The sequence below is a fragment of the Erinaceus europaeus genome, chromosome 3 (genome assembly GCF_950295315.1).
Source record: "Erinaceus europaeus chromosome 3, mEriEur2.1, whole genome shotgun sequence".
Lineage (NCBI taxonomy): Eukaryota > Metazoa > Chordata > Mammalia > Eulipotyphla > Erinaceidae > Erinaceus > Erinaceus europaeus.
Window position 1 is genome coordinate 71,627,245 of NC_080164.1, and position 15,508 is coordinate 71,642,752.

A 15,508-nucleotide genomic window follows, 5' to 3' on the forward strand; every position below is an offset into this window, starting at 1 on the left:
TTCACTTTAAAAATATTTATTATAGAAATGTATATGTAATTAGTTTTAAGGAATGTACTTCATAATATTTACATATTTCCTCAAATTTTCAAACTTTAAGATATCTACAATATCCACAGTGAGTTTATGTACAAGTTTCATGAGAAATCATCACTTTACCAATATTGTTGACAGTAGTCAGACGCACTCTTTTTATTTCACTCTGTATTTATAGAAAGAACACAGCATGTGGGTAAAATTCCAGCCAAGCGCTAGTGACAGTCCGTAGAGTAGAATGAGTGGTGCAAATGGATAGAGAAGAATTACTGTATTTTTCAAAAATGGCAATGCTGGAAAAGAAACATTTTTTAATACAGTTATTACAATAGGATGATGCTACAGGTAGCCAGACTAATGCTGTGATTTTCTCTTTTAAAGTCCCAAGGTTGAGAAGAACTTAAGTGTGGGGCAGATGCACTATTAAAGATCCCCCAAGTTAAGATAGATTCAGTCCTTAACAGAGCAATAGCATAAGGAGTCTTTCAGCTATTATACATCTCCACTTAGAGAACTAGTATCCCCAGTTTGATGTTGTGATGAGACTTCACTCCATCGCTACCTCATGCATCCTAATCCAAACATTTCTCAAAGGTCTTCAGACTTACCAGTATCCTACCCACATTTAACATACTTCCTGAAAATTTATTAGAAACCTGAGTCTAACACGTCACAACGTCCGGACATAGAGGTGTGTTAAATGTTTCCAGACAAAGCAGCAAAGGGGTAGACAGACATTGTCACCTGGGTTACAGCCTTACTAAGGGAGAGCCAAATACTGCTAACAAATCACAAGCTGTCAAGGTATTTCTCCACTAAATAGAATGCAAACACCTGCTGAAGTCAGTAAAAGTAAGGCCTGATCTTTTATGGTCATCAGCACAATAATACAATGATCAGAAAAAGACAAATTTGGGGGAGGTTAGAGGATTCAGTGCTCCAGAGCCCAGTGCTGTAGTAGCACTCCCATATGGTGCCCTTGCTGACTACTGTTGGTAACCAGGAAATATGGAATCTTAAAATTATATATCACATATTTTTCATCTTAGGGACCACAGGCAAGTTAATCTTCTCACTTAAAAAAATGGGCAAGCAAACCTATCATATACGTATATTTCTGTCATCACTGGGGACTGGGCTTAAACTTGGGTCACACACATAGAAGAGTTGAGATTAAACAAGATCATGTGTTTATAGTACTTGCAGCAATCTGTAAAAAGCGAAAAGTTAGAACGATTCCTTCTACTCACCACTGTATCCTAGGAATGTTACATAGATATAATAGCCAACAGCAACCAGCCATAGGGTATTCCCAACCAAGTAACCAATAAATGTATCTGTTAGGATAACATCTGCCAAAGAGATAGACAGAGATAGTCAATCTCTTCTGTGCATACAAGAAATACTTATGACAATCTTTGAGAATTAGTGTTACTTACGGTTAATGAAGAAAAGCTGGATAAAATGTAGAATAACTAGAAGAGGATAAAAAGCATTCAGATGCACATCAAAAGCATAGCCCCACTCCACATCATAGTCTCTGCTCTGCCGCTTCACTAAGTACTTATTAGAGACGAACCTGTGGAGCAAAGTTACAAGTCTCATAAGACAAATATATTCTGATACTACCGTCAAGCATTACATCAGAACACAGAAAAAAACCTAAACTAGTGAGGACAGACCAACAATATAAGAATGCCAGATGGAGACTGCAAAATTGAAAGGCAGCGTTCAATGTGGTCATGGAGGAATGAGACCACTGTGGTGGTGACACTGACCAATATGACTTTCCCCTTTCCCCTCACAAGAACAAGACAGCACTGGAGAACCCTACAGTTGAGGCTAGAGCACTTCTCTATTTCAGGGACCAAGACAGAAGGTAAGAGCAGCACCACATAGAGGGGTCTCTCCTGAACCTCAACACTGCACAGACAGGCTGAAGGCAACAATGAGCAGAGCTGTGAGTTAAATTACCTATCTGAGCAGGGAAACCAGCAGACACAGAAACTGCATTTTTTTTTTTTTTTTTTTTGGTGGAGAGACCCCTGTAGTCCTGCAGGTGGGGACCAGGGGCTTGAACCTGGATCCTCGTGCACTGTACTGTGTGTTCTTAGGCAGTGGGGCCAGGTGGTGGCGCACCTGGTTAACATTTAAAGCCCTACCTACAGACATGAGCCATGTGGTGTACAGTGAGGCTGATTCAAGTCCCTACGAGCTCAGAGATGCTGGGTTCTGTGCTGCAGGGACACTGACTCATAGTCCTGTCTACTGCTGGCCACCTAGTAAGCCTGACCAGAGTCCAGAAAACTGGAGCCAATTCTACAGCCCCAGCTGGGTAGAAAAACAGGCCACCAATCCTATCCAGATGTTCAGTGAGACAGCTTCCCTCCCCCATCTTTAGAACTCAGACACCTGCCTTACCCCAAACACATCGAAACAACAGGTTCCACCTTGCCAAGGACATTAAAGAGACAGAAAGTGAGCTTAATGCTAAAGAACTGTGTCTACCAAAGCCACTTATAGAATCTGGAAAAGGAACTCCATTACGGAAAGACATCAATTATCAATGTAAATAGTTCCATACCTAAATAGTGGAGGTTCTGAGTTTGATCCCCAGCAGTGTTTTCTCCCAAGCCAGAGTCAGGAAGAGAGAGAAAACAGGAACTGACCAATGACTAGTAAGGACACTGAATCATCACTCATCAATCACCCAAAGAATTAACAATCCTTTTCAAACATGAGGTCCCTAGTTTAATTCCTGGTAGCACATGTACTAGAGTGATGCTCTGGTTCTCCTCTCATTCACCGATAAACTCTAAAATAAATAAACCACACTGCCTAACTCACTTTATGTGGTCAGCATTATCCTGTTGCCATAAAAGGACAATACTAGAAAACAACAAAAATGTCAATGTATCAGATGAAAAATTCTCAACAAAATATCACAGAACTAAACTGAGTAGTAAGTATAATAGAAGGTTCATTTATCATGATCAAGTGAGATTTACCCCTGTAGTTCAATCATGCTTTAAATATCACATATCAGTCAACTTGATACATTATATTAGCGGAATGAAAACAATCATCCTAAGAGACAGAAAAAGTTATCTGACAAAATCCAACATCGCTTATGACTTAAACGCCAACAAAAGGGGGAGTTGGGTGGCAGCATACCAGGTTCAGTACACATAGTGCGAAGTGGCTTACCCAGTAGAATGCATAGGCTACCTTGCACAAATATCCAGGTTCAAGCCCCTGGTTCTCACTTTAGGGCGTGTGTATGGGGGGGGTTGACACGTGGTGGAGCAGTGGTTCAGGTATTTCCTCTCAAAGGAAAATAAGCTGCTGGGAACAGCAGAGTCACATGTGCAGTGAAAATCAGGTGGTAAAATCAATCAATCAAAATAAATCTGGTCCACAATGACCACACCAACTCAACTGCTGGTCCCCTAATGGCATCACTTACCACATCCATATCCTTCATCTGGTCTGCCAACAACATGAAGAACACCTTATCTGTGAGAAAACTGAAAAACCATACACTAGACCTGTACTCAGAACAACTGCTATTAATCCAAGTCCAAAGCTAGAATGGGAGTTCAGTAAAGAAATTTCTGTTGAGTAGGATGGCCAAGTGTAACAGCAACAACAAAACATTTTTGTTTTGCCATTGTACTTGATCTTATGCCAATGATTCAAATATTTACTATGCTCTCTAGTTCCTATTTGCCTAGAAGTGATCACTAAACAAATGCACTAGAAAATTGTGCCACCATCTAAACAACTTGAAATTGGCTAACTACCTGACAAATTTCGCAAAATCAGGGATTTTATTAGTACGATATAATAATTCTTTCAAACCTATTATTTACTTTGCTTATAATACTATCTGAACTGGAATTGAAACAGTACTACAAATTTTAATAATCTTGGCAGTCACAATTGATGCTTTGAATTAATCTAGTTTCCATCAGCTGTTTTCTCTGAAGCAAGTGCTACAGCAATATCTAAAAAAACCAATGTTAAGGTACTTACCACATTAAAGTTGCTATGAGAAGACCAACGCCTACACAATCTATGAATACAACCCAAAGGAGAAGCTTTATCGTTTCAAAAAATCCCATGTCCAGCACAAAGCCAAATCCTATAGTGGACACTGAAAGAAAGATTTGCAAGGTTCATTCAGGCACTTTGCTAAGCTCTAGGGACATGGGGCACAGCCCCTTTATCCTCCAAATGCCTAGTGGAGGAGATAGATGTAAACAAAACCCCAAGTGGGTCCTAGATGTGATCAATGGAATAATGCAAACCCCATCTCGGAATAAAGAATGGCCACCCAGATATCTGAAGCTTGCTGAGCAGGCCCATGTCTGTCTATGGCTCACTAGGGTAGCCCTGGCATTAAAAACAGCAGCAGTAACAAAGCACTCAGACACCTAAGTCCAGTTAAAGGGGAAAAGGTCTTATTTTATAATGTATCTTCTCAAGTTCTTATCAGTACTTTTAGAACTTTCAAATGCTTTATAGGGGCCAAGTGGTGGAGAAGCTGGTTAAGCACACACATAGTGCACAAGGCCCTGTGTTCAAGCCCCTGGTGCCCACCTGCAGGAAGAAAGCCCCACAGGTGTCTTTTTTTTATTTTTAGTGATTCAATATTGATCTACAAAATTACGTCAACAGGGGTATAAATCCACTCCATTCCATCACCAGGGAATCTTCAGTTGCCCCATTGCAAGCCATCACATGGGTCAGCCGTCATCTCTACAACTGTCTACATTTATACATAATTGCCTCATTTTTCTTCCTGATCCAGTTCTCTTCCCTTCTCTATCTCCTACCCTCTCAATTTCTCTCTAACTGCATCTAATAAAGATTTTAAAAAGATTTTTTTTAAAGAAGTTTAAAAAAACGAAGTGGTTTATACACTTCCACACCTCACATTTGAGCACTGGCTTATGTATCATACTAAGTAAAAAACATGGAGTGACTCTGTTTTGTTTTTCAACGTGTGGAGGTTACTCTGGCATGTGTCTGGGACCTTCAGAACCAGAAAGAACTTTCCTGTAAGGAGATTCTTGAGGTTTCAGAAAGGTAGAAGGAACTTCAAATATCCCCCAATTCTGACCTCAGCATCTTTGTAACAAAAGATCTTCAAGGACAGGTCCAACATGAAACACAGCTTTTAAAATTCTATTCCATATAAACTAATACTTACCACAAAGCCAGATACTTAATAGGACCAGGAAGGCTGGGTCATCTCTGGCCCACTGATCTTTTGTCTGTTTTCGATAATGAAAGTTCCTATAAACCCTCTGTGGGGAAGTGAAGAGGTACAGCATCTGCCAGGCAGCAAATTCAAAGTCCATCTGCCGAAACCGAAAAAGCCTTCTCAGGTATTTGTAGCGTTTTGCTCCAGCTGTGTGTCTTGCTGCATCCCTGGAATTTAATGCTCCATTCCCCTGCACTAGAGAACTCACTGAAGTACTTGGCAACATTCTCCTAGATGGAATAAAAATAATATGTATTTTACAAGTTATCCAAAGAAACTGCTGTTTCCTTTTTTCTTTAAGTTATCTTTATTTGATAGAAAGCTAGAAATTCTCTCACTCTCAGGCAGAAGTTGAAAAACAAGATCAGAAAAGAAAACAGAAGTAGAACCTGAAATGGAATTGGCGTATCACACCAAAGTAAAAGACTCTGGGGAGAATACAGGTCCAAGAAGGATTCAGAGGACCTAGGATTCAGTGAAGATTCACTTCACTTCTCTTCAGTGAAGGATTCAGTGGGGGTTGTATTGTTATATGGGAAACTGGGGAATATTATGCACGTACAAACTATTGTACTTACTGTTGAATGTAAAACATTAATTCCCCAATTAAAAAAAAAAGAAATTTAAAAGGGGGATTTATGGAAAAAAAAAAAAAAAGAACATCCAAACTTAACATGTACACTCAAATCTGGTTCTATCAGGATCAATCACAGAATTACGAACATGCGTTAAAAAAACAACAAAAAAGGGCAGAGGAGATAACATAATGCTTATGCAAAATGCTTTCATGCCTGGGGTTCTAAAGTCCCTGGTTCAATCCCCCTAGCATTAATCACCATAAGCCAGAGCACAGCAATGCATTGATAGAAATAAAAAAACAAGTAAACACAACAATTTAGTGGGTAAATAATAAAACAAATAAAATACATGTTTAAAAAGAAAAGAAAAACTAAATTCATCCAAATGTAATAATAAATAAAATATATTTAAAAAATTTATATGAAGTTAGTGTAGAAAAGAAGAATCCAGGTTGGTGAAGCAGGACTGCAGATATCTCTGTCTCTCTCCTTCTCTATCACCCCGTCCGTCTCAATTTCTGGCTGTCTCTATTCAATACATACATACATAAATAAAGATAATAATAATAAAAAGACACCAAAATAAAAGACTCTGGGGTGGGGTTCAAAAAAAAAGTTAGAAATTGAGAGGGAAGGGGGTGACAGAGAGGGAGAGAGACAGAGACACACCTGCAGCACTGCTTCACCACTCTTGAAGCTTTCTCCCTGCAGGTGGGGACCAGGGGTTCGAACACTGGTCTGCATTGTAACATGTGCGCTAAACCAGGTGTGCTGCCACCCAGCCCTGAAACTAGAGTTTCCTACAGTTCCTCTCCTGAATTACTTGAGCCAGGCTCAATCCTTGGGAAGAGTAGGTGGCAAACACAAGTGGAGTTGTAAGGAGGTTTGGAGCTTTGAGAACAGCTGATTGCACTAGAAACAAAGGCAGCACCACACCCTTCTAAGTCCTGATAACAAGTTAAACAAGGTCCAGGGGTTTCCCCATGCAACCCCTCCAACCCTCAGGAAGCACTTCTAGATGGCTAGATTCCCAGAGGGAGAGAGGGCAGGTGAGCTGACTGGAGGCAAAATTAGAACTCAAGCATCATGGCTCAGAATGCATGCCCGTACGCCGTCAAGTTTTTGAGAGGTTGCCTTGGTTTAAGCCAACTAGAGACAATAATACCGACAAGATAAAACAAATCATCCGTCAGCAAACCACCAGCAACCAACTCGCTCACTAGAAAGTAAAAGGTGTGTGGAGGGTAAGACAGCATAATGGTTATGCAAACAAACTGTCATGCCTGAGGCTCCAAAGTCCCAGGTTCAATCCGCTGCAACACCATAAGCCAGAGCTGAGCAGTGACTTCTCTGCTACAAAAAGGAAAGAAAGAAAAAAAAAAAAAAAGGTGGCGCCAAAGGTAAGGCCGGCGGCGCGGGTCAGGCCGGGCAGCCCCGCCTGCAGTTCCTCCCAGCCTATCGGGCTCTGGACGGGCAGCCAACTTAGCAGCTAAAATCACGGAACATGCGGGTCTCAGGAGAGTAATTTCCCTATGAGCATGTGCGAGCACCAAGTGGGACGTACTCACCTAAGAGACTGCTTCTCTGAAATTCAACTGGAGGCGGGCGTCCCGGACAGAACCGGCAGCCCCACCACCGACCGAGCGCCGGACTTGAGCGCCGTCGCTCCGGGTGACACAGGCCGCCAGCTGCCGGAGAAAACGACACCGACGCCACTCGAGTCAGCGGGACACAGTCCAGTGCTCGGGCCTCACCTGGAGCTCCGCCGCGGCCTCCAGACAAGTCGCAGCCGGCGTTTTATTTTCGTCCAGCAGCCGCCAGGTCGACTTCACTTCCTGCAGTCCGGCGGGCGGCCTCTGCGTGACGCGGCACTACGTCACTTCCGGCGCGTTCAGCCTATCGGGTCCCGGATTTAGCTGCGGGTCACCGGAAGTTATTGCTGCGGGTTTCAGGTTCCTTCCGGTTGTGGCATCGCCGGCAGTTTCCGGTTTCTCCACGCCACCGAGTTGCTAGTGCAGAACGAGACCGAAGCCTTCGTGCTGCAAACAGGTGGTGCTGCCGCGAACGGGAGGTGTTGTCATGCCCCATTATTACGAGGGCAAGCCAGAGGAAGGCGCGTGTTCGGGCGTGAAGGAGGATCTGGGCATATGTCTGCTGCAGTCGGCCTGTGTGCTCCAGGTAGCGCGGGACGCCCGGGTGGACCCCACGCCCGAAGCGGGCGCCTCTGTTTCCACCGGCATTAAATCGTAGATGAAAAACTATTTCGGCCCAAGCAGCCTGCATGCTGGCACTCCGCTCGTTTCTGGAAAACATGAAAGCAGAACAGTACAGGCTTCCTGTGTGCTATACAATGAAAATGGACTGGCAGATAATCTCGTAAATCAGCTACACTATTGTGGGCAGTAAATTCTATGTTCTTTAGTTGAGACTGCTATTTGTGTCTTGCTTCCCTACAGACTTCCTTCTCTGCAGCCACAGGCCTCTGTCTCCAAGAGCCAGTCTGAGTGCAGTGAGGTTCAGAGCTGAGCATCTGGGTTCTCACCTGAATCCAGAGAGTATGGGCGAGGCCCTTTCCAGCTGCAAAGGTTTGAACAAAGGACAGTCAGCAGGATGCAGTTATTTCTGGAGTAATAGAAAAGTGTACCTCAGTGGGGGTAGATAACATAATGGTTATGTAAAGAGACACTCTCATTCCTGAGGCTCCAAGTTCCAGGTTCAATCCCCCACCACCACCACCACAAGCTAGAACTGGTAGACAAAAGAAAGGTGTTCTTATTTTAGAGAAAAGACAACTCTCCCAGAACAGACATCCACCATAAGACTATGTATTTCAGTTGATTCACAACTTAAATATTTGGTTCGACTATTAGCCAGACTGGCCTCTCAGTGTCTTCTAAAACTTGAAGAGTTCTAATTTTATGAATTATCTAGGGTAACTTTATCATGTTAGGTAACTACCTCATCTTCAGGCTCTCCTGCCCAGGGCTGCTGCTTTTAATTTTTTCTAATTTTATTAATTTGTTTTTATTGTCACCAGGGTTTTTGGTCTGGCTTGGTGCCTGCATGGTGAATCTGCCAGGCCCAGTGGCCATTCTTCTCTCCCTCTCTCTGTCTCTCAAATTAGATAAGACAGACATTGAGGGAAGGTGGAGATAGGAAGGAGAAAGACACCAACAGACCTGCTTCATTGCTAGTGAAGATCCTTCCACCTCCACAGGTGGGGACTGGAGACTTGAACTCAGGGCCTTGTGCATATTACTAACATGTACACTCAACCAAATGCAGCACTGGCTGGCCCTTTCAGTAGTATTTTAAGTCTTATTAAGAGTTAGGAATAAGCATTACTCCAGTGAACTTCTTGTAACATCATCATCTTGCCTTGATGGCAAGGGAATGACTTAATGCAGTTTTTTTTAAGCTCCTTTTGAGCTTTTACTTTTAATAAGTTATTCTGTTAATCACACAGTTGAGCTTCTCAGACTAGACAACTTCAGAGATGTGTTGGAGGGGAAATTTGTTTCATTAAAAGGATGTGACCAGAGACTTTACATTGCATATCCTTTACCTTTGTTGATAAGAAAATCTGATGCTAACAACCAATTGATACTATCACCTTCCAGAAGTCCATTCACTACAGCATGACAGATCTCAGGTGCACACACGCATGCACTCCATTACCCCCCCAGCGCGCGCGCATGCGCGCGTGCGCGCGCACACACACACACACACACACTTCATTCTGCTCTGTATTTAAAGAGTTTGGGGTGTAAACGTTTTTTAAATACTGAAGAACAGCCCACAGTGCTGGAGCATAGAACTTGCTAGTTAGTGTAAAGTCACAAGTTTTGTGAAAGCGAGGCATACACTTCTCTCTCCCTCTCATTAAGAAATAGTTAATCTTTTTTTAAATTTATATTTATTTTTCCTTTTCTTGCCCCCCTTTATTGTTGTAGTTATTGATGTCATTGTCCTTAGATGGGACAGAGAGAAATGGAGAGAGGAGGGGATGACAGAGGGGGTGAGAAAGACACACACCTGCAGACCTGCTTCACCACCTGTGAAGCGACTCCCCTGCAGGTGGGGAGCCAGGGGCTGGAACCGGGATCCTTACGCCAGTCCTTACGCTTCACGCCACGTGCGCTTAACCCGCTGCGCTACCACCTGACTCCCAAGAAATAATTGTTTAAAAACATACCAAATACCCTACTACTTTCACTTTTTCCTCATTTTTATATGTAAGGGTTTAAAAATTGATCAGTTTCTAGATTTTTCTATTAACATTTTAAGTATTCCACAGAAACTTGTGTTTTTAATAACTTGAGTGTGCTTCAAGTAGCCAGAAACTATTTTTCTCTAAAAACTTTCATAATTACTCATTCTATCCTTCTAAATGCCAATAGTCAAAATGAATTGGACACTCCCCTTTTCATTTAACTTTAAAATGTTACAGGACAATTATTTTGTACTTTGTGAGAAAATTTCCCGTATATTTACATTGTTGTGTGTGTCACAGGAAGGAAAATCTCCCCAACAATGTTTAAAGGAAGGACACTGCAAAGCTTTGAAATACACATTTTTTGAATGTAAAAGATCAATGGTAAGTGGTTTTAGATTTTTAAAAGATGTTGAATGTGAGCTATATGGAGTTAAACATGTGACATAGAAACAAATATGCTACAGTGCTGTCAGCTGCAGGTAAGGGATACAGATAGTATCTCTTACTCTAGTGAGTTCATGTTAGGCATCATTCGTAAAAAACCCTTACTAGTTTTTCCCAGTTACTATGTTGATGACAGTTGTTGACCTTCATGTATTCTGAAAGTGTGGACATTATGTCTTGCAAGTATAAATAAGTAGATAAAAGTTGATGTTCAGGTCACTTGGCAGTTGGTTATACATAAACCCATAATGTGAGGTCTGAAATGTATAGATTGTGCCTCATATGAAGATGTGACTAGGATAAAAAGGTAGCTATCTCTGTTTAAATTTTTGGAGCAGGCTGTGGGAGGTAGCACAGTGACTAGGGCACTGAACTTGGAAGCATGGAGTCTTGAGTCAATCCTTAACATCTGTGTGCCAGACTGATGTTCTGATTCTCTTTTTCTCTTTCTATTTTTTATTCTTATCAGAGCAGTACTCAACTTTGGCTTATGGTGATGCTGGGGGCCTCAAAGTCATGTGCATAACCATTATGCTTTTCTCCTCAGCCCATTTCTATCTTGTATTAGAAAATAAAATATTTAAAAATATATAAGTTTTTAGAGTGACAGATTGTGAAGAGTCAGGAGAACAGTATAAAGCTCTGCATTTCCACTCTAACAATCTTTCATTTCAGACACCCATGAAAATCTTTGGAACAAAAACTGATAGATTTCTCTTTGTGAAAAGGAAGTGTAAAATCAGAAACAAGATTGTCACTGTAAAAGCAATTTGTACCTGAACCCGTTTTTGTTTAGGAACTATATTGTATATACTACCCCTTTGTTGATAAGAAAATCTGATATTGCACACAGTTTTATTTTATTGTACATTATTTTCAGTTGGATGCCAGATCAAGATTCAGAGGAAGAAAAGGATACTGAGCCAGTTATGTTGAAATCAAGACAAAATCTACAAAGGGATTTCTGCGGTTATTAAAACAGAAGCCAGAAAACATCATTCATCTGGACTTTTTTTTCCTGCTGCTGCATAGCACACTGGAGAAAGTGTGTGAATTCTGGCTTTGAGTGTGCACAAAGTAAAGTTCTTGCTCTTATTTTTAGAAGAAAAACTTATTGGAGCAGTTGTCAACTGGGAGATAATGTGTTTTAAAAGTTGTTCTAAAACTCAAAGAATAGGAAAATTCTCATTTTCATGATTGACTCCTCTCCAAATGATAGAACTTGTAAATGTTATAATTTACTGATGGTACTATTACAGTCAGTAACATGGAGTGTAGTGGAATAATACATCTTATATTGGCAGTGATTAGAATAAACCTTGAATCCACTGTCTTACTTAGTACCAAAATAAATTCTGTTGTGATTCCTTGAAGAAGAAATGCTTCATTTGCATTTGAATCACTGAAATTGTCCGGGCTCTTCTGCCTTTGTCTCTTGACTTTTTCTGTTTCCTGCCTTTATTTTCAAACTGACCCTTCTCCACATAATGGGCTGGCAGGGTGAGATAACATAGTATCAGCCAAAGGACGTATGTTTAAGATCTGTGATTCAAAAGAGGGAATCTCATTTTCCAAGGTTTGCTAATCAGATTCCACGAAAGGACTTCTGTCTGCCCTGGATCACTTGTTCTGGAATTAGACCACTTACCTTGGAAAAGGGGATGTCACTATTGGCCTGGGTCCCACACACGTAATTGGTAACCTCCCATCAGAATCATATTGGATGAATGATAGGCCTTATCCCAACAGGAGGAAAGAATTTGGAACAAATTGAAATAGCTCTTTTCCACTGTAGGAAGTAAGATTCAATGTACTTTATATCAAAACCACAGTGGTGCTTTTGTTACGGGATTGTCTTTATCAGTTTGACTTTCAAATTATCCAGTGAATGATAGATTAACACTTCTTTTTTCTATTGTTATGTACAACATACTTGCAGAAAAATTTCCTGTGGCTGGAGAAATAGCTCAGCCAGTTAGCTTACCAACTTCCAAGTTTAGGGCCCTAGAGGTCCCAGGTTTAATTCACAGCACTACCATATACCAGGACAGAATAGTGCTCTGGTCTCTTCTCTCTCTCCTCCTCCTCTCATTCTTTCATATAAAAACAGGGAGCTGGGTGGTGGCTCAGCAGGTAGAGTGCACATATTACCATGCTTGAGAACTCGGGTTTGCCTGGACTGGCCAAAAAGGCCAACTGGGAGTCTGGTGCATGAAGGAATTACACAAAGGTATCAGGCACAAAAGGAGTCCAAGGGGGAAATCTGAACAGTAGATCTCTGGATGCTACACCCAGGAATCAATGTTATGGGCAGTGATAGCTGTACTAAAAATAGGACAAAGTTATTGTCCACTGCTGAATCTCAGCACAAACAGGGGGTGAGGTGGGAGCTTTACCTATGATGGCTCAGACTAGAACTGCAGCATGGGGCGGGCTGGAGAAGTTTTCCCGGTAAATAGGGCAGAGAGGTAATTGCCACCAACTCATAGGATACCATGACAATTCAGACCAACACTTGTTCTCTCCAACTAAAAGTCACCATCAAGAGCTTAGGAAATAACTTCGCTTGCATGTCTCAGGTCCCAGAGGTCTCAGGTTCATTATCTGGCACCACTTTATCCTACAACTAAGCAGTTTTGCTCCCCCCCTTTTTTCTTAACCACAGTGCATTGCTCAGCTCTGGTTTATGGTGATTCTGGGGCTTGAACCTGGAACCACTGGTGCCTTAGGAATGAAAGTCTTTGTGCATAGCCATTATGCTCTCTCTAGCCCTCCTGCTTTATATTATTATGGGGGGGGGGGCACAGCTCATGGCACTCTTCTCACCTTGTCTTTTATTGCTCGTGTGGTACTAGAGACAGAAATCTGGCCTCATGCATAGGAGGATGTGTTTTATCACTGAACCACAGAAAATGTCCTAGGGACTTTTTCTCCCTTTACCTTCCTTACTATTCTTGAATATTGGATTTTATCCACTTTCCACTTTGGGAATATACAAGGTCTCTGACTAGGATACATTTAGAAGTATGAAAGTATGATTATTTTTATACTTAAAAGCTAGGTACTTACAAGCCAGCGCTGTCCCTTCCCCTGGTGAGCACTGTAGGGCTGGCTGCTAAAGACAGGGTCACTTCTTCCCAGGGGACCTTCTGCTTCTAGCCTAGGGCTTCACGCACAACAGATCAGTAGCTCACTACTACTATTTGAAAAAAAAAAACTAGCTCTTTTTATAATTAATTTTAATATTTTCCCTGCATCTCACAGGACAGAAATTGAGGTGAGGGGAGATAGACAGGCACCTGCAGACCTGCTTTACTCATGAAACTTACTCCTTGCAGATGGAGACCTGGACCTTGTGCATGGTAACGTGCGCTCAATCGAGTGTGTCACCTCCCAGCACCCCCCCCCCTTTTTTTTTTTGACTAGCTCTTTATGAGGAACTTTTTTTTTTTAATTTATTTTTTATTATGAGGGACTTCTAAGGTGTTGGGACTTGGGGTAGAAATAACAAGAAAAAAGGAAGATTGTTTCCAAGTGGAGAGTTTTACATGAGCTTGCTAGAAGGTGTTGGTCATGCAAGAGCTCATCCAGTCCCAAAGTCAGGTTGTTTTGTTGGCTACAGGCTCCCAGCATTCTCAAGGCACAGAGGAGTTCCAGAAGCTCCTCAGTGTGACTAAATGCTACATTCTGCCTGGTAGGCACCTCGCACAAGAAACCCAACCTTTGGACTGCAATGTGAGGAACACACAAAGCTGAGAGGTTCTATAAGAAATGTTTATTCAAAAATGGTGCCAGCCTATTCAAAATTGCAAGTAAAGGACATTGTGGGACCCATTAAGTCAATCTGTGAGGAAGTAACAGAATGCCAATAGCAAATCATTTTTGTCCCCAGCTAATCAAAACAAGGATGCTTCATCCCAGTCTCTCACCTCCATTCAGTGCAACATCATCTGGAGCCAAGGTCCTGGTACCAATGCAGCCAGGCTGACCCAAGTCACCTATGAAGCAAAGGCTGAAACAGAAACTGGGGAGAAAGGAAAGAGGAAAGATCATGATGACCAGCGTCCACGTGTCCTGAAATGCCTTCCCCTTGCTGTCTTTAGAGAAACAAAATTAGGAATGACTTAGGGCGTTATGCTGACCTTCGCAAACTCTAAAGTTCATGCATCTTTAAGTCAAAGTAATAAAAACAAGAATCACTTAGAGGTATAAGAAATCATATATGGCAGAAACCACAGTGGGATAAACTTAGCATGTCTAAGGTAGTGAGCAAGGGAGGGCAGCTTTTTGGGGTGCAGGATGCCAGTCTACTCATGGGGAAGGATGATGCTGCCTAGCTGACATCACATTCAGTGGTCAAGTCAAGACTGAGCAAGTGTCAAAAAATAAAAGAAAGCATATCTAACTACATAAAAACGTAAGGGGGACCAGGCGGTAGCATAGCAGGTTAAACGCACATAGCGCAAAGCACAAGGATCCCGGTTCAAGCCCCTGGCTCCCCACCTACAGGGGGGTTGCTTCATAGGCAGTGAAGCAGGTCTGCAGGTGTCTGTCATTCTCCTCCCCTCTCTATCTTCCCCCTCCTCTTGATTTCTCTGTCCTATCCAACAACAGCAATGGTAACAACAACAAGAGCAACAATATAGGAAAACTGGCCTCCAGGAGCAGTGGATTTGCAGTGCAGGCATTCAGCCCTAGAAATAACCCTGGAGGGAAAAAAAAAAGATGCTATTATAAACCAACCCAAAAGGACAGATGACTCCTGTCAGCGCCTATAGCACCAATCCACTTGTGAAGCTTGCCTTGCAGGTGGGGACTGGGAGTTTGCACACTGTAATGTGCACTCAACCCAGTGCGCCACTGGCTAGCCCCTTGGTACTCGTGCTTAGAAAGGGAGCAGATGTGCAAGATCCAGTCCTGGTTATGATGAAAAATCCAATTAGTGGAAGTACATTCTAGCAAGTC

The 15,508-nt window shown here is 42.1% G+C and overlaps 2 protein-coding genes across 3 annotated transcripts; one reads left to right on the forward strand and one right to left on the reverse strand.

Moving 5' to 3' along the window:
* UNC50 (unc-50 inner nuclear membrane RNA binding protein) lies at positions 1-7,752 on the reverse strand. 2 transcript variants are annotated; one of them, XM_060187483.1, is made up of 6 exons: positions 7,452-7,752; positions 5,252-5,402; positions 4,072-4,192; positions 1,476-1,615; positions 1,287-1,388; positions 1-329 (listed from the first exon to the last, which is right to left on the reverse strand). In XM_060187483.1, exons 2-6 carry the CDS (start codon positions 5,400-5,402, stop codon positions 193-195), a joined length of 651 nt encoding a protein of 216 aa, XP_060043466.1. In that variant the 5' UTR covers positions 7,452-7,752; the 3' UTR covers positions 1-192. The 2 variants fall into 2 exon arrangements, with proteins under 2 accessions (XP_060043466.1, XP_016043056.1); XM_016187570.2 differs by having other exon boundaries at positions 5,252-5,535; positions 7,452-7,751.
* Positions 7,753-7,859: 107 nt separating this feature from the next.
* LOC103112421 (cytochrome c oxidase assembly factor 5) lies at positions 7,860-11,923 on the forward strand. Its single transcript, XM_007521847.3, has 3 exons — positions 7,860-8,061; positions 10,397-10,480; positions 11,424-11,923. The coding sequence occupies exons 1-3, from the start codon at positions 7,963-7,965 to the stop codon at positions 11,463-11,465; spliced, it is 225 nt and encodes a 74-aa protein (XP_007521909.1). The 5' UTR covers positions 7,860-7,962; the 3' UTR covers positions 11,466-11,923.
* The last annotated feature ends 3,585 nt before the right edge of the window (positions 11,924-15,508 follow it).

Excerpts from the sequence above, each read along its gene's own strand:
- LOC103112421 (XM_007521847.3), top strand. The coding sequence starts at position 7,963 with ATGCCCCATTATTACGAGGGCAAGCCAGAGGAAGGCGCGTGTTCGGGC. Across the intron at positions 8,062-10,396 it reads AGTCGGCCTGTGTGCTCCAG|GAAGGAAAATCTCCCCAACA; the intron begins GTAGCGCGGGAC and ends TGTGTGTCACAG. Across the intron at positions 10,481-11,423 it reads TTGAATGTAAAAGATCAATG|TTGGATGCCAGATCAAGATT; the intron begins GTAAGTGGTTTT and ends CATTATTTTCAG.
- UNC50 (XM_016187570.2), bottom strand. The coding sequence starts at position 5,531 with ATGTTGCCAAGTACTTCAGTGAGTTCTCTAGTGCAGGGGAATGGAGCA. Across the intron at positions 1,389-1,475 it reads CCAGCTTTTCTTCATTAACC|ATGTTATCCTAACAGATACA; the intron begins GTAAGTAACACT and ends TCTCTTTGGCAG. Across the intron at positions 330-1,286 it reads AACATTCCTAGGATACAGTG|CATTGCCATTTTTGAAAAAT; the intron begins GTGAGTAGAAGG and ends TTTCTTTTCCAG.